This window comes from Taudactylus pleione, unplaced genomic scaffold (genome assembly GCF_031769625.1).
Source record: "Taudactylus pleione unplaced genomic scaffold, aTauple2 ptg000012l, whole genome shotgun sequence".
Classification (NCBI taxonomy): domain Eukaryota; kingdom Metazoa; phylum Chordata; class Amphibia; order Anura; family Myobatrachidae; genus Taudactylus; species Taudactylus pleione.
In genome coordinates, this window is record NW_028284415.1 from 5,590,849 (window position 1) to 5,609,648 (window position 18,800).

General features: G+C 46.2%; 1 protein-coding gene across 4 annotated transcripts in view; it reads left to right on the forward strand.

Annotated features, from left to right (window-relative positions):
* The window catches only part of RHOT1 (ras homolog family member T1), an 89,493-nt gene that overhangs the window by 14,944 nt on the left and 55,749 nt on the right, over positions 1-18,800 (forward strand). For all 4 annotated transcript variants that reach the window (XM_088468566.1, XM_088468568.1, XM_088468570.1 and 1 more), the window contains exons 8-11: positions 6,705-6,806; positions 8,272-8,370; positions 8,584-8,692; positions 8,998-9,118. In XM_088468566.1, coding sequence (XP_088324692.1) covers positions 6,705-6,806; positions 8,272-8,370; positions 8,584-8,692; positions 8,998-9,118 — 431 coding nt within the window. The remainder of the gene's footprint in view (positions 1-6,704; positions 6,807-8,271; positions 8,371-8,583; positions 8,693-8,997; positions 9,119-18,800) is intronic.

Below are 18,800 nucleotides of genomic sequence, written 5' to 3' on the forward strand. Positions count from 1 at the left end.
GCACCAGAAGCCGCTGCAGTCAGGGCCCGGGTTTGTCCGCGTCCTAATTAGACCGCCGGGGCCTTATCATCTGACGCCAGGGATCAGCAGCAGACTCATATCTGCTGGCATGGGGCCAGTATACCCGGCTCGTTGATGCAGCTTAGGGGAGGTAGGTGCTCCCCCGGCAGCTCCTCCCCAGACCCAGAGGCAGTCCTTCCGTAAGATTTTCAGGCGTCTGGGTCTTTCCGCCTACTCTCTGTGTATATGAGACACAGCCCACTATCGGTGCGCTACTGTTTGTCTCGAGAGAATTTGGGTCAGTCTCCATGTATCTCCCTTGGTTAAGGTATACAGTGCTCTATATCCTACCATTCCTCGCTTCTGAGTAGTTGATTCAGAGTATATTGCGATTATATTGTGATGATATTACATTTGCATTGTATGTGACTGTTTGCTAGCTGCTGTATTGATACTGTCATTTATTTCTGACTATCAATTATAACTATCACTGTGTCTCCATCGCTCTAGGGTGGGGGGTTTCCTTTTGGGTACTTCACATTTAATTGTATTTGTGAAGGCTGTCACATTGCATTTTTATTGTTTTCTCTACTTTGAATATGTCAAGAGATAAAGGTAAATAGGAGGCAGAGAGGCTCATGTGTGAATTTCATGTAAATCCTGTATGACAAGTTTGTCTTCTCAGGACGTTGTTAAGGATGGTTTGTGTATTGCCTGTTATAAAGAGCCACCGCATCAGCCCCATTTACCTATACAAGAGCCATCTTGGGTATCCTCTTTGTCTCAGGTAATGAAGCAGGTTGTTGATCGCATTGCTGCTCCCACACTGCCTTCTTGTATGGGTTGTTCACAGCATGCTATGTTTGTACCTCCTATGCATCCTTCCTGGGGGAATATTTACGGCCACTCTAGTCAGAGTATGGGACCGTCAAATATTGAGAAAAAGAAGGTAATTACTAAGGCGCCTAAACGCAAATGATCTGCTCAGTTTATGGATTCAGACGCATCATCAGAGGAATCAGATGATGTGCAGGGTTCTTCTCCAGAGTCCAGCTCAGGAGAGGAGGACCTTCCATCCACAGTGGATGTTCCTCCTTTGGTGAAGGCGGTTAAATCAATCCTAGATATTCAGGATGATGAATCAGCTCCTAATAAGAAGGCTCCATTGTTTAATCACCACTGAAAAGGGGTCAAAACGGAGTTTCCTATATCTGAGCAGCTCACTGAGGAGTCATGGGTTAATCTGTATAAACGGTTTTATGTAAATAAAAGATTAAAATCGTTGTATCCTTTCCCAGCTTCTGAATGTACTAAGGGGAGGTACCTCCTACTGTGGATGCTCATGTGTCGCACTAAAGGTGCCCCCACACATTGCGATTTTTATTTTATTTTTTTCCCGATCTGGCCGATTCCGACACATTGGAACGACAGATTGGGTAAAAAATGCACAAATCATGAGTCCCCACTCACGATGCGATGCGCGCCCCCGCACGTCGCACATCGCATCTTCAGATCTGCCGTGCAGTACGGCAGATCTGACAATCTAGGACACAATGCATTATAAAAAAGTCTGGCTGCAGGAGATCGATTGTGAGATTGGACAGCATATTGTGTGCTGAGCTGCCGGAGAGAATTTCAAGGGAAATCGGACACATCGTCGGATCGTAAGTATATCGGTATGTGTGTGGGCACCCTTAGTTAAAAATGCTACATTGCCTCTTCCATTGGCATCCTCTCTGAAGGATGCTACAGGCAGAATGATTGAAGCGTGTCTTAAGACAATTTTTACAGCTTCTGGAGTGGTTAACCGTCCAGCTATGGCTGGAACGTGGGTAGCCAGAGTTGTTGTTGAATGGACAAGAGCATTGGAAGATTCTCTACCAGAGAACAGATGATGTTTATCTCCCATATAAGGGAAGCAGCTTCCTATTTGGGAAGGGCTGCAGTGGGTGATGGTATTTTAGCTTCCAAAGCTTCAGTAGCAGCACGCAGGGCCATTTGGTTAAGATCCTGGAAGGCTGATACAGGATCAAAGAAGGCTCTGGAAACCTTACCCTTTCAGGGAAGGATACTTTTTGGAGCAAAGTTAAACAAAATAATATCTACTCTTGCGGCTTCAAAATCAGCAGGGCCGCCATCTACAGCTGCAGTAAAATCAAAGCAGTTTTTCTTTTGGCCCTTTTGCCCCCAGGGAAGTACAAAGGAATACTCTTTCTCCAAATCAGCTAGTTTTTGCAAGACAACAAGGTGACAAACTAGGAGGTCTGGGCAGACAAAACATCCAGCGTCTAAGCAGGGCGACAAACCCTCGGCCTACGGGGTGGGCCTCCTCCTGGGGGAACCCAGGGTGGGAGGCCAACTTCTTCAATTTGCGGATTACTGGTGTCAGAAAACAACAAATGCCTGGGTCCGAGAAGTGGTCTCTCAGGGGTATGCCCTTACTTTCAGGAGGCGTCCTCCCCAGAAGTTTTTTTTGCACAGATCCTCCATCAGATGCGGTCAAAGCCTTAGCCCTTCAGGAGGCCATTCACTCTCTGCTGCAGGCAGGGGTGATAATCCCAGTTCCTGTGTTACAACAAGGAAGGTGTTATTATTCCAATCTGTTTTTGGTTCAGAAACCGAATGGGGCTTATCGTCCTATTCTAAACCTAAAAACCCTCAACAGGTTTATCCATGTTCCCAAGTTTCGTATGGAAACTCTCCAGTCAATTATTTTGGCAATGGAGCCTGGGTATTTTATGGTTTCTCTGGATATTCGGGATGCGTATCTACATGTCCCTATTACATCATCCCACCAAAGATTTCTACAGTTTGCTGTCCTTCAGCATCATTACCAATTTTAGGCACTGCCTTTTGGTCTGTCGACGGCCCCTCGGATCTTTACCCAAATTATGGCGGTCTTGACGGCTTATCAGGGTATCAGAATACTACCATATCTGAACGACCTTCTGATATTGGCACAGATTCCAGTTGTATTACAACACCATCTTCAATTGACAATAGCCTGCCTACAAAGGCACGGCTGGATCATCAAGTGGAAGAAATCATCTCTTTCTCCAACACAGCAGATGGTACATCTGGAAGCATTGCTGGATTCTCAGGCATAAAGGGTGTTTCTGCCAGAGGGCAAGATTGCAGCCCTATTATAGCGGATACGCAAGCGAAAGGTATCCGTTCTATCAGCAATGTAAGTCCTGGGATCAATGGTATCTACCTTTGACATGATGGGGTATGCTAATTTAAATTCCAGCGTCTGCAAAGATTGATTCTCTCCCGGTGGAACGGACAGTATCATCTAATAAGGTCTCAGAGGCTCCTTCTCACTCCACTGGTTCGTCTCTCCCTCCTGTGGTGGCTGAAAAAGGACCATCTAAAAAAGGGCGCCCATTCTGGATTTCAAATTGGATGCTTCTCACCACAGACGCCAGTCTTCGCAGATGGGGGGGCAGTGACATGTAATCGCACCTTTCAGGGAAGATGGACAATCAGCAAGGTCATCTGCCAATAAACATTCTGGAACTGCGAGCAATATACAGAGCACCGATCATGGCACAGAACCTGATCCAGGGCAGGCCGGTCCAGATCCAGTCCGAAAACGCAACTACAGTAGCCTATCTCAATCATCAGGGAGGCACGCAAAGTCTTGCAGCGATGAAGAAGTGACAAAGATTCTGATTTGGGCAGAACGTCCTCTTCCGACCATCTCGCAATATTCATACCGGGAGTTCTCAATTGGGAAGCAGACTTCCTAAGTCGTCAGGACATACATGCTGGAGAGTGGTCTCTTCATTCAGGAGTGTTTCAGCTCTTGGTAAACAAGTGGGGTCTACCAGAAATAGATCTCATGGTGTCACGTCACAACCGCAAGGTCCCCAGGTACGGGTCCAGGTCCAGAGATCCATCAGCAACCTTCATGGATGCACTGGCAGTGAGATGGGACTTCAAGCTGGCATATATCTTTCCTCCAATTTCCTCCCTCCCAAGAGTTCTCAGGAAATTCAAGCAGGAAGGTGGAACAGTAATAGTGGTGGCTCCAAGTAAGAGAGTTATCAAGGTAAGTCTACCATAACGAATTATTGTCAAAATTTAACTTTTGCATTGAGGTTAATGAGTCACAATATATTACGGTCATAGGAGTTTTGTCCTACAAATGTTTAGTTCAACCTGTTATAATCCTACAATAAGTAAAAAAACAATGCTGTTCTGTCCCATCAGATGCCGTAAGCTGGGTACGCACTGACAGATATATTGGCCGATCAATTGATCGGCCAATATATCTGCTGCCTGTCTGCCATTGTGTACCTGCGATATGTCCGTGAACGTTGCCGTCTGCAGACCTATCTGTCCATCGGCGAGAGAGTACAGACCGCCTGCGCGCACACAGCGGCAGCCGCGTGACCCGGGGCGGGACACGCCCCTGACCCGCCGGCGGGACCCGGGGCCAGACACAGATGATGGCCATTCAGAGTGCATGAACGACCATCATCTGCAGATATATCTTTAGATCACTTAATCTCTAGATATATCTGTACAGTGTGTACCAACCATTACACAATTGTTTTAGCATTCTGAGAATTTAGTTTGCAACTGCAAAGCCTTTGATTATTTACTTTTATCAAATGTACTTCTGTACTGTATATTAGATAAATTGTTGTTTAAGGCAAATTAAGTTGCCAATTTTCAGAATAATAAGTTAACTACCATTTGGTTATATAATACAAAACTACACCTGAATAAATGTACCTAGAAAATAATGTAGAACAGTGTTTCCCAACTCCAGCCCTCAGGGAACCCTAAAGATGGCCACACATCTACAGATTATCTGTCCAACCAGCCAACTAGTTGATTGGTTGGAATGAAAATCTGGTAAGGTATGGGAGTAAATGGCAATCAGCAATTTGCTCCCAAACGTCGAAAAAAGGACAAAAACTGTTGTTTGAACAAATTGTTTGGATCAAACATTTAACAAACGACCATTTTCATCTGTTTTCTGGCATTTAGGAGCAAATTGCTGATCATCATTTAATCCCATACATTACCAGATTTTCATTCCAACCAACCAACTAGTTGGCTGGTTGGACAGATAATCTTTAGATGTGTGGCCATTTTAACAGGGCATGTTTTACAGACCACATCAATTTAGCAATTGAAATAATTAGCTCCACCTGTGAATCTTTTAAATGTTTCAGCCAGTAATGACTACACCTGTGCAGCAACTAGGACAGTGGTCTCCAAACCGCAGCTCACGGTCTTAATTTTGGTAGCTCACCTAGCTGCAGTACTGCCAAGTAAACTAGGAGGAAGTGACCTTTGATGCATGGGTGGAGCCACAGGGAAGCACGTCAGGTGATTGCCGCAGCTTCTACAGCAACCACCTGACGTGCGTCCCCGTGGTTCCACCCAATGCGGAGCGAGTGACTCCCGCCCAGCCATGCCGGAAAAACACACAGCAGCCCTGCCTATACAGTATATTTTGCTCCTCTACTGCACGTACCTCCTTGGAGCCGGTAATTAACAGTGAAATGTGCCTGTGCTTACATTTTATTTACAAACTACAACAATATCATTGTATTAATTAAATGCATTGTTATTTTCTATTAAACATTTTTGTTAATTTTCATTAAATGACCTTCAATTGTTCGGTTATTAGGCAGATTTTTATTCTACAATTTTAGTAGTTCTTCAGGAGGTTTCATTTTACTTAAGTAGCTCATACCCCAATTAAGGTTGGCGACCACTGAACTAGGAGATATGGAAGACATGTATTGTTATGCTGGGTAGACACCTGAGCGATATAATGTTTGTTAGAGTGACCAACGAAATATTGACAGTTCATCGGCAAGTGTGTACACCAGAATGGGATTGAAATACCGGCAGCTGCTTAGCCGCCGGTTCAAATCCCGACAGCAGGTGCCCGACAGGTGGAGATCCCGACTAGGGCGAATAAGTACTCTAGCCCTCCCCTGTCCACCCCCCTCCCTCCCTTAGTGGTGCCTAACCCTAACCTTCCCCCCTAGTGCCTAATCTTAAACAAACCCCCCCCTCCACCAAAACTTAACCCTAACCCAACTAGACTCCCTAATCCTAGACCTAACAGAACCCAACCCCCCCCCCCCCCTTTCCCAAGGTTAACGATAAGGGCAGCCCGGATTTTCGATCAGGCTGGCATCCTCTGCATTCCGGCGTCAGGAGTAACCTAGGCGTCGACTATGTTAAATCCCTTGCTGGGATTCTGCTGTTGGGATTGAGACCGACGACCATGCGGCTGCTGGTCTCATAACTACATCCTGTGTACACCTGATATGTCTGCGGAAGACATCCTTTGCAGGCATATCTAATCATCCCTGCAGTACAGCCGATTACGATATATCTAGCAGATATGTCTTTCATCTAGTTGCCTGTACATCCGATCCGCTAACCGCCCCATATGTCGCCCGCAGAATCCATTGAATATGACGTCACAAGTGGGCGGACATATTCAAATCAGTCTGCTGGCCACACATATCTGCCGGATGATTGGTAAGCATGTATGTATTTACCAAGCGTTCGATCAATCGGCAACTTGGCCAAACTGCCGACCCGTCAGCCAAGTGTATACACAGCTTAAGGGGATCCCTGAGGGCTGGAGTTGGGAAACGATGGTGTAGATGTTGGAAACTGGCTTGTGTCCCTTCATTGAAGGTATTATAAATTCTTTCTTGCAGTGTTCAGCTAAAAACCTGAAGAACATTTCAGAGATGTTTTATTATGCCCAGAAGGCAGTGTTACACCCAACGGGCCCCCTGTACTGCCCTGAAGAGAAGGAGGTAAATAAATAAAAAAATAGCATGTTGGAGAATATCAAGGTTATGTTTCTCATTTATCCTATGAGGGGAGGAACTTGAGCCTTTGCATGTAAATGTTAAGTGTCTTCTGTTATTACAACTTCTACTCCATTGTGTTCAGTGTTCCCTATTGTCTTCATAGGAAAGGATTTAATATAGGAACAAAAATCCAGTTTTAGCTGATACAATCAGTTGTACAGTGTGTAATCACTGGCACTGTACGTTATAGTTTACAAGCATACATTGCCTTCATTCTCTTACATGTTCTAGGAAACGTGATATCTGAAAATTCTTACCAATAGCAGTAATGGCAAAAGTGATTAACAGTACTTTGTACTGTACTGTTTTATTTATTATTTTGCTTATTTTCTATATTTGTTTTTGTAAATAAGAAAGACATGACAATGAAGAAATCCGCATGATGGCCTTACTGACAACAGCCTATGCAAGCTGTTGTCCACATAGTTCACTGAGCTCACATAGGCCCTCATTCAGAGCCGTACGCTCTGAGCAGAGCGCACGCTCTGAATGAGGGCCGTCCTCCATAACTATGGAGCGTCCTCCTGGACGCTCGTATAGCTGTGGGTCACCACCCACAGCCTATACGAGTGTGCAGTTTGATGGCCGCGATGGTCTTGACCATCGCGACCATCGAAACTGCGAGCCGGAGCCTGCGGTTGAGGTTTTCAACCGCAAGGCCCGGAGTGATTTTGGCTCTATCAGAGCCAAAATCACTCCCACTGACATCACTAGTGATGTCAGTGGGCCGGCTTCTGACGGTAGGCGTTCCCTTAGGAACGCCCCCGTCAGGGAGGCACGCCCCTGGCATGCCCACCAATGGGGGCGTGCTGTCAATCAACATCGACAGCACGCCCCCTTTGATCAGACACAACGAGCGAAGGAAAGTCCTTCGCTCGTCGCGTCTGGCGCATGCTCAGTGCAGAACATCGACCCACTTGCGAGCGGACAGCCGCTCGCGAGTGGGTCTGAATCAGGCCCATAGATAGCTGCCAGAACAGGGCTCCTGATTGATTCGCCAGCTTAAACTGGACCTTGGTGCAGATGGCTTGTGATCATTGATGTACAATATTTGGTTATTATTAGTCATATCTGGTTCTACGTAGGATAGTATTTGTGTGAATAGTAATATTAAGTATTTCTGAAGCTGCACAGTCAAATCTCTTATTGTTGCATATTTTAATCCAATACATTGTAACTTGTTCAACAAAGAAGTCTGCCAATGCTGGTATAAGTATGGTCTTTGACAAGACCATAATAATTAGCACCATGGGTCTCCAGTTCTATGGTTTTTTTAATTACAGTGAAAATAAATCAGCCTCTGCCTGTGCAGGAAATCTATTCCCAGTCCCTTGTGAGAAATCGGCTATGGCCATGGGAATTGGCTGCAGGAAATCACATCCTTTTTTATTTATTCTTCCTCGCTCAGCTGAAGCCTGCCTGTGTGAAAGCCCTGACTCGCATCTTCAAAATTTCTGACCTGGACAATGATGGGATATTAAATGATGCAGAACTCAACTTCTTCCAGGTAAAAGCACTCTGAAAGGAAGTTAATACCCTGGCGTTGTTTTACTGGGCACGGCAGCAGTGTGAGGTTTGTCTAGTGAGTAGAGAACCACACATTCCTTCCTCCTCTAGTCAGCTCATCCATACCTTCTCTGCTTATTTGTTAGGGCTGGGTATCTGCTCCCTTGTAAGAGGCCTGATGTCACTCATAATCTGATATTAATCTGTTTTTCAGAGGACCTGTTTTCACATCCCGCTGGCCCCGCAAGCGCTTGAGGACGTTAAGAATGTGGTGCGCAAGAATATCCATGATGGTGTGTCTGGAAATGGGCTGACTCTGAGAGGTGAGAATATCTGAACTCATCCTGGTAAATATCCTGCAATGACTATAACCTACAGTATATACTTGTATAGTAGTCTCCAACACTGAATCTGGTCACCTATTTATTAAGGACTTATTTGTTTTTACATTTTTAAATAAGTAAAATTAAGGGATGATTGGTTTAATAAGTACATAAAATTTAATGACTGTACTCTGAAAATAAGAATATATAGCGCACACAGTCTAGACGGAAAATGATTTGTAGTCCAGTAATAAACCACATGACTGATAAATAAGCAGTTTTTATGTTTGTTTTTAAAATCACAGGGTTCCTTTTTCTGCACACACTCTTCATCCAGAGGGGGAGACATGAGACTACGTGGACTGTACTGCGGAGATTTGGATATGATGATGACCTAGAGCTGACACCAGAATATCTTTTTCCACAGTAATTTTGCTTTCCTGTTTAATTATACTTTCCTCAGATACTTAAATCCTCTACTGAGCATGTGGGTGATCTCTGTTTCTGATGTTATGGGGGGTGGCTTGCAGCTTCCTAGGTAACAGAAGGCTTTTTGCACATTAATTCGCTCATAGTGATGTCACATTACTATAGTCTTAATTGGCATGCCATGCATTGCCATTTTAGCTCTTTCCCAGGGGGCTATTCAGTTGGTGTGTGTGGCGATAATTAATGGGCACCCAGTGTTGCAATTCAATTGTTCTGAGCGCCCATTAATTATCGCGGTCTTCACGCCCTGTTAGACCGGGTTTAGCTGCGTAAAATAGCTAAACCCATCTAAAGTCCTGGGCCCTCATTCAGAGCCGTACGCTCTGAGCAGAGCGCACGCTCTGAATGAGGGCCGTCCTCCATAACTATGGAGCGTCCCCCTGGACGCTCGTATAGCTGTGGGTCACCACCCACAGCCTATACGAGCGTGCAGTTTGATGGCCGTGATGTTCTTGACCATCGCGACCATCGAAACTGCGTGCCGGAGCCTGTGGTTGAGGTTTTCAACTGCAAGGCCCGGAGTGATTTTGGCTCTATCAGAGCCAAAATCACTCCCACTGACATCACTAGTGATGTCAGTGGGCCGGCTTCTGACGGGAGGCGTTCCCTTGGGAACGCCCCCGTCAGGGAGGCACGCCCCCGGCACGCCCACCAAAGGGGGCGTGCTGTCAATCAACATCGACAGCACGCCCCCTTTGATCAGACACAACGAGCGAAGGACTTTCCTTCGCTCGTCGCGTCTGGCGCATGCGCACGACGGAGCTCCCGCCGTCGTGCGCATGCGCAGTGCACAACATCGACCCACTTGCGAGCGGACAGCCGCTTGCGAGTGGGTCTGAATCAGGGCCCTGGTTAGGACGCCCTAACCACGGGTTTATCGCACATTCTCAGGAGGGTGCGAGCAGAAATGCAGGCATCGGCAGCTATCCCGGTCAAACGGAGCAACAATAGAATTGATCCGTCGGACACCCTAATAAAAATAGCCGCCTTGTAAACAATTGAATCGCCCCGTCAGAATCACTATAGTCGGGATGCAGTTTGGATACCAACGGGTGCTATCATGCCCGCCGATATCCCGACACTGCAGGCCCGACATGGGACTAAAGATAGGCGTCATATTCCCGACACCTATCATTAGCCCCACTACAAAATCCCGAACGAAGGTAAGCCGGGTTTCTTGGCTTCTAGCCCCCGGGGGTGTTAGGTTTAGGGACCCCCGGGGGGACTTAGGGTTAGGCACCCCCTCGGGAGGGTTAGGGAAGGGAAAGGGGGAGTTAGGGTTAGGCACCACTAGAGGGGTTAGGGTTAGGCACCCCCAGGTAGGGTTAGATTTAGAGTGCGGGGAGAGGGGGTTAGGCACTAATGGGAGGAGGTTATCGTTGGGCACTAGGGGGGAGGGTAGGGTTAGGCACCACTAAGGGAGGGGTAGGGTAGGGGGAAGGTACTCACCACCTCCCGTCGGGATTCCCCTCCTTCAGTCTTCTGGTTTCAGTATATATGATTCGGTGGCTTGTAAAAGTGTCCTGCAGTATATTTTTTTTCTTTCTTTCCTTTCTTTTTAAAATAGATAGTGATTGAACAACACATAGGTAGCCAGTTCTTCCTGTTTGGTGTGATACACCACATAGACAGTGGGACTGCAGGAGCAGTCCCGCAGACGAGTAAAAAAAAAAAGTTTTGCTCTTCACCTGGGCGGACGGCCCGGTCGCCTCCTACATCTACCCCCTCCTGCGCCGCAACACTGGTAACGAGCCAGTGATTTTGGTAGGGGCACAGGGCCCTGAACTGCAACCGAGACAAGGGGATGCAGGTAAGAGGTGTGATCGGCGGCCGCTGACGCGGGGACCACGTGGCGGTCCAGCCTCCGGCGGTGGAGACTGGCCGGGAGCACGCTGTAGTGAGGAGCCAGAACAGGCTGTCTCCCGCACTAAGACCTCCGGGACGTGACAGATGTCCTGACAGCCGGGGGTTAGTTGGCAGCAGCCATGTCAGTTTGCCGGGTGGGTCCAGGCAGCATAGGGGAGGTTTGCTTTCCCCGGCGGCCCCTCCCCCGATCCACACGCTGGCCCAGCTAGATGTTCACAGCATTCTGGATTGCTATTCCCAGCTTCCCCATAAAAGTCAGCCCCAGAACACTTTCAGTTGCTCTCAGTTGCTGCACACTCAGAAGGTTGGATCAGTCTCCCTGTATACCTCTCCTACGGTGACAGGTTTTACAGAGCTCTCTATCCTACTAAGCCAAGGGCTGTTCGTAGTGACAAGAGCTAAAGATTGCATATGCCCACAAGGGTGTTTATGCATTGCATGTGATTTGAATTGCTGTGTGTGGTGCTACCTTTTATGTCTGTATAACTGTCAGTTTATAACCTATCACTGCTGTTTTCTCCCTATAACCCTCTAATACAGGTGTGTGGGTAGTTAGGGTGAAACAAAATCACATGTGTACTCAGAACTTGGTATGCCTTGTTACTGGGAAAGCGTATAACACTGGAATCCTACCAACTTTGTTGCTTGTGATTCAGTACCTATTTCACTTTTTTATTCCTAAACCCCTAAGCTGCGGTTTAGGGCTTCACATGTATGTTTTTTGTGATAGTGGTCACTTTGTATTTTTTTTTTAACCCTACACTTGTGGGTTACTTGCAAATATTCTCAGGAGGCTTGGTTCATCTCCCTGCATACCTCTCCTTGGATGGCCAGGTATATAGAGATTGATGCCCTACTTAGCCTTGTGGGCTGTTCGTAGCTGCCTAAGAACTTATTGCATATATATGTATATATATATAAATATATATATATATATATATAATTATAATATGGGAAGGGAAGAGAACCTCCCTCTATTTGAGTCAGCCAGGGAACACTCCCGCGGGCTTTAGGTGGCTGTGTGATCAGGAGGTTGGGGCAGTCCCTGTATGCCTCCCCTGCAGTGATCAGGTCATACAGAGCTCTAGCTCCTACCTGGTGTTTGGTAGTTGACTAGTGAGCTTAGTGTGTATGTACATGTGGATATGTGTATATATCTAATTATATATCCGTGTGCATTGCATGTGACTCATGAAATCTGACGTGCTATGCTGCCTTGCAGCATAACCCATCACTGCTGTTTCTCCTCATTTAACCCTCTACAAAGATATGTGAGGATATATTGGGTATGAAACGATGGTCACATTGATACTCAGACGTTGGATAACTTTGTATGTGCAATGAAACAGAAAGACAGGTGGCTGGAACCCCTGGGCTGGTGTCATGTATGACCTGTAGCAGCAGCCCTCTATGTTTCCATCATGGATGGACATGGCGTCGGCCCCTCACGCAGGCCTGGCCACAGAGAGGGGCGATGGGGATGTCCTAACAGGATTTAATACAAGTGGGATGTTGAGGTCACTGTTTTAGTCACCACAGTAGTCAAATCTACCAGATCATGGCGCAGGTTGCGGACAGGTTGGCGGCTCCTACGCCGGCCCTGATAATGGGGTACCTTCAGCAGCTGCAACCTACCATGTTTAGCCCCCCTATGCATCCGTCCTGGAGGGACATGTTTGCTCACTCGGGTCAGAGTGTGGCTTCGTCATCAGCAGCTTTCCAGCAACTACGGCAAGCAGCTAGGCCAGTACAGCCAAAAACCAGAAGGCGGTCGATCTCACTCGCTGTCCAGCCCTCAGATTCTGGTACATCTTCTGGTGTTTAGGGGGATACACGGGTCTCCCCCCAAGAGTCACTCTCAGGAGAGGAAGACCGTCTTCCAACAGTACATCTCCTCCTCTGATCCCTGATCAGAGGGGTCAAAGCTGTGCTAAACATAAAATTATGTGGAGCCGGTACAAGGAAAGGCTCCAGTATTCAAACACTAGAAAGTTGTGAAAGCTCAATTTCACAAATCTGAGCACCTAATCGGAACTTGGGGAGGAAGTATGGAGTTCCCCAGGCAGGAAAATCCATTTTACCAGAAAGGTTGAGGCCTTATATCCCTTTCCAGTACCATCGGCATTCTCCTTTAAATGTTCTGCTGATAAGAGACGTGAAGCCGGTCTCAAGGCAGTCTTTCTCTGTCAGGAGCTGTTATTTGCCCGGCCATGGCCGGGATTTCCAAATAAAAGCACAGACAATCTGTCTCTCGCCAGAAGAGCAACTATCCCTGTCATGGTGGTTGCAGTCGTACTGTCGCAACAAGGGTCGCCCGTTCTGCATCCGCATTGGGTACTCCTCACTAATGATACCAGCCTCCGCGGATGGGGAGCAGTGACAGGTCGACACACGTTTCAAGGAAAATGGACGACAACAGAAAGCAGTCTCTCCATAAACGTCCTGGAACTCAGGGCAGTATTCAGGAGCGCTTGTTCAAGCTCAGGAAATACTAAAGGGGCAGGCCGGTCTAGGTACAATCTAACAACGCCACCGCAGTAGACTACCTTATCCATCAGGGAGTCACGTAGAGCCTGGCTGCCATGGCGAAAGTGGCAAACAGTCTGTTTGGGCAGAATGTCATTTTCCAGCGAGATCGTCTCTGTTCATACCAGGAGTCCTCAATTCGGAAGTGGACTTCCTAAGCCGGCAGGATATACGCGCCAGAGAGTGTGGGCTCGTTATCCACAAGTATCTCAGAGCCTTGTGGACGGATGGGGTCTTCCAGAAGTAGACCTCATGACCTTGAGTCACAACCACAGAGTCCCCACGTACGGGTAGAACCAGGGATCCTGCAACAGAGTTTGTGGACGCTCTGGCAGTAGAGTGGAACTTCAGACTGGCGTATTTGCTTCTTCCACTGTCCTTTCTTCTAAGGGTTAACAGGAGAGTGCAACAGTAATACTGTTAGCCCCTGCTTGGCCCGGACGCCGTTGGTTCACTAACCTACAGAGTTTCTCTATAGACACTCTGCGGCCTCTTCTGCCTGGGTCGGACCTGTCAATACAGGGTCCCTTCCTGTATCCCGACCTTCCTCATCTGTCTTAGACGGCATGGCTCTTCAGACCTCCGTTTTAAAGGGAAAGGATTTTCCAATTCTGTAATTCATAGGACACAGAAACCTATCTCTGGATGCATTTATTACAAAACTTGGCACTCGTAGGTTCAGCGGTGTGAATTGGAAAAAATATGACCCTAAGGTGTTATGGTTTCTCGAGTGTGTTCTTTCGCCAGGCTGGTTTAGACCGGGGTCTCCATCTGGCCACCCTGAGAGTTCAGGCTCCTGCACGTTCAGTTGGTTTGGCAAAGGATCACCCCAAGGTCTGGCGTTAGAACATTTTATTTCAGGGTGTTCCGAGGGTTCAGCCTTCCTTTGACCCCTCGATAGCCCGTGGGGTCTGACATTGGTTCTCAGAACTTTGCAGGCTCCTTTATTCGAACCCCTGAAATCAGTAGACCTAACGTGATTGACAGCGAAGACAGTTTCTCCTGGCTATCGCTTCTGCCTGTAGGGTCTCTGAGTTGGCAGCGTTTTCCTTCTGCTCCCCCGTCTTAATAATTCATCAGGATAGAGCGGTACTTCGTACTAGGGCGGGATACCTTCCAAAAGTGGTATCTCTGTTCCATATGAATGAAGTAATTGTGGTCCCAGCTTTTCGAATACAAGCCTCTCGGTAGGTGAGGCTTCCTTGGATGTTGTCCGTGCGCTGCGTATTTATGGTGGATCGCACCAACAGTATGAGGAAGTCTGATTTTTTTTCTTTTTTTTTTCTGTACTGTATGGCTGTCATAAGCGTGGCAGGCCAGCCGATAAGCAGTCGCTGGCCAGATGGATTCGTATAACAATTTCTCAGGCCTACACACAGGCTAGTCTGGTGGTGCCGGACTCTGTAAAGGCACATTCCACACTGTCAGTGGGACCTTCGTGGGCGGCTCGCTGGGGTGCCTCTGCTGAATAGTTGTGCGAGGCAGCTACATGGTCTTCCGTCCATAATTTTGTCAAGTTTGACACTTTTTTTGCCCCTCAGGATGCCTCCTTCGGGCGCAGGATTCTCCATTCTTCCGAGACACAGGAGCGTCCCCGACCTTAGAGGTTATTGCTTTGGGATATCCCCAACGTATTGGCTGTGGACCCCATGGACCCCGAAGAAGAAAATAAGAGTTATGGTATAACATACCTTCGTTAACTCTTTTTCTTCGAGGTCCATGGGGTCCAGAGGACACCCACCCTAACGCACCTGTGGTTTTGGGTATCACTGTAATTTCCCTCCTCTGTGAAAGAGTGGTCTAGAGAACATGGCTTCTTCCTTATCTTTTTTCTTCGCCTGCTTGGGCTTGGTAACGAACTGGCTACCTATGGCCGGGGCGGGGTATATGTGGGGAGGACCCAGTGCATCCTGGGAGCTAAGAGCTCGTTTAACTGTTTGGTGTCTGGATCATATACCCCAACGTATTGGCTGTGAACCCCATGGACCTCCAAAGAAAAAGAGTTAACGAAGGTACGTTATTCCGCCCTTGCTGTCCCAGTTTTGTAACCTAAACCCTTGTGTTATGTCCTTACTTTATAAAGTGTTATGAAGAAAGACGGAGCATTTACCGTTTGTTTCATTTTTTTTTTAGTTGTTTAATCATTTCATATATGAGCTTGGTCAAAACTGCTGTACTTGTTTTCAAAACTTTTTTTTTTTACATTACAGCTGTTTCCAACAATATACAGTAATGAACATTGACAATCCGTTAGATCTAGGTTTGATAAGGCAATATTGTAGGAGTATTTTTTTCTACTAAAAGCAGTTTTTAAGAATAATGATTAAAAAAGAGAATTATTGTGGCTGCTCACCCAAGGTTATAAGATCAGCGATCCATCCATGGAAGCAACTGATCGTATGGCATCATCTTGAACTTTTAGTCGTGCTAGTGGGAGGCAAGTTAGATCTTGTCTATGTGTTTACATGGTAATAGGAGGCCAATTTGAATACTGAGGAATAATACCAAGGGCTCAGTTCTGTTCTGCCCGAAGTGAATAGCGCCTGGAATCAGCTATTCAATACACCGCGCTGCTAAGCCCGACTAAGGATTTCTTCTCGCACCCCTTCGGGGATGCGAGCAGAAATCCGACAAAAGTCCATGCGCGAGGCTGTTTTCTGCCCTTCGTGCCTGGGGAAACAGCATCGCACCGGGAAGTTAGGTCGGGGAATGGCCCTTCTCACGCCTTAAACAGGGTGTTTAGTCGTGAGAACGGGCATTCTCCGACTAAGCACCGCGCAGTATTGAATAGCTCCAGGAGCTATCGCCCGGCGCTATCTACATCATGGGCAATTGAATCGAGGCCCTTGATGTACTTTTGAACTGCTAGTTTTGTGTCTTATGGAACATGGTGTTTATATAAAAACCCTACGGCATTGGAGTAAGGCTGGTATTAAAATAAACTCATTAAGTTTTTTTTCTATATGTGGAATTTCTCTGTGAAGCAGCCATATTGTGGGTTCAGTTAAAGGAATATGTCCAAAGTTGTATTACTTCATTGTTAACACCTTTACTAAATTAGGCTTGGACAGATAAACATTTCCATAGACAGTGGAAGAGGCCTGTATTATCTGTTATGCATTTCAGGCAGGTACTGTCTAAGTCAGTGGTTCCCAAACTTTTTTTTTGAACCACGGCACACTAGAGTATCAGCATTGTTTTCATGGCACCCCTAAGCCAAAAGTTTGTTATTGGGAAATGTAAAATGAACTAAATTGTGTTTACCTGTAATCCTTAAATTCAGTTATGTGGTGGTGGACAGGTTTTACGCTTCTGTTTGTGCACATATTTACATGACATTGACCATAAATAATTTGATTTGGTGCTGGACCACCAACTTGAGGCACCCCTGCAAGTGTCCCGAGGCACCCCAGGGTGCCACGGTGCACAGTTTGGGAACCACTGGGCTAAGTAGTGGCAACTCGGATGTCTGGTTTGATTTTTGCATAAAACTGCTGAAACAGATAGTGATTATCTTTGTATAACTAAATGAAGGCGGCAAACTATGTAATTTTGTTTCACAATTCGGAGAACAATCTGCAGAGAACATATTCCTCATATAAATGATGATCTGTGTCAAAGTACAGGGTTGTACTTCTCCAAAGCGTTGTTATATGAAAGGGGCTTGTGAGAGCAATCTAGCAGGTCATTTAATTTGGTGAATCCAAGATAACATAGAAAAAGAGTGAATTATTTTTTACCGTGATGCGTTCCATGGGATTTCAGTTTTTTGTACATATTACATTTCAAAACATCAGGCCGAAGTGCTTAAACTTCATGAGATAAATGCAATATGACCTTGCAATTTAATCAAAAGATTATCTGATTGAATATGTTCTCTATAGTTTTGGTTGAGTATTTGGCAGGGATAGCAGCTTTTGATGCCCTGGTTCCTATTTTTTTTTAGTATCAATATGATAAAACCTTATTGTGCGTTTGAGATCAGACACAGTAGAAGACATTGAAGCCTAATGGTCATAATATTCATAGGAGTTTTGAACTTTTAGTTGAGAAGCAATATTGCCTACTAAGATCTTGTGAGGGTGGGCCCATACAACAGACTTTGGAATGCCTGTGGTTCAGAGTCTGACCTGCAATTTGACCCATAATGATATGTTTGAAGAGTTGTCTAAATGTTCAGGTTGTTCTTTCAGTAATTGGATTTTCTAGTATTCTGCAGTGAAACAGTCTTGTTCTGAGGATTTACACTTAGGAGCATATTCAGTTTGACGTGAGGTAAAAAAACCTTGTGCCCAATTTTGGATACCATGGGTATGCACGCTCCCGATACCCATGGTATCCAATAAAAGTGGTCGTGGGGTTTTCAGGTCTGAAAGTCCTGTGTCGCGTGAAAAACATAAAAATAAAAAAAAAATTACACTTACCTTACGTGTCTCCGGTGGTCTCTGCGGCTCCCGGTGGCCTCCCCTCCAACTTGTCACTGGGGAGAGGGCTGGTGGGAGGAGCAAGGCCTGCTGCGAGATGTAGTTCTCCCAGTGCCCGTTACAGGGAGCCTGGTGGACACACACACACACACACACACCACACACCACACACACCACACACACACTCTCTCTCTTACAAACACTCTCACATACTCACCGCTGCTGGAGGAAGAAGACACAGATGCGGAGTAATTAAGGACCAATTAATCTAATCGGAAACTTCCAATTGCTTAATTAGTCCTTGTGCCGACGGGGGTCCCAGAGCAAGTCTCGCTGATTTTTGCTAAAATTAACGATTTTAGGTAAAATTAGACTTGCTCTGGAGGAGTGAGGGAAAAAACTTCCCGTCGCCCGAAATCTAAAAAACCCTGCACCTAATTGAATAGCAAAAATCCTGCACATGCAGGAAAATCCTCGCAGCTGCGGGATTTTTGCTATTCTCGTCCCCAATTGAATATGCCCCTAGTGTGATAATATAACTTATCTATATTGGCCTCATCTAGGACTCATCTCTCCTCTACTGAGAGCTAAGGTAGATTAGCCTTCTGCATGAAGTTTTACGCCTTCTGTCTTATTATCCTGTCAAATAATATTTTGCTTTTTAGTGTATTGCATAAATGTGTTGCAAATTATAGTAGGATCTGTGCTGTTGGTGTTCAGTTTAGCAGATGACCCAGGTTTTTTACTTTGCTTTATTTGCTGCATCATCTGTGAAATGTACTTCTTACAAATGTGTATTGTCT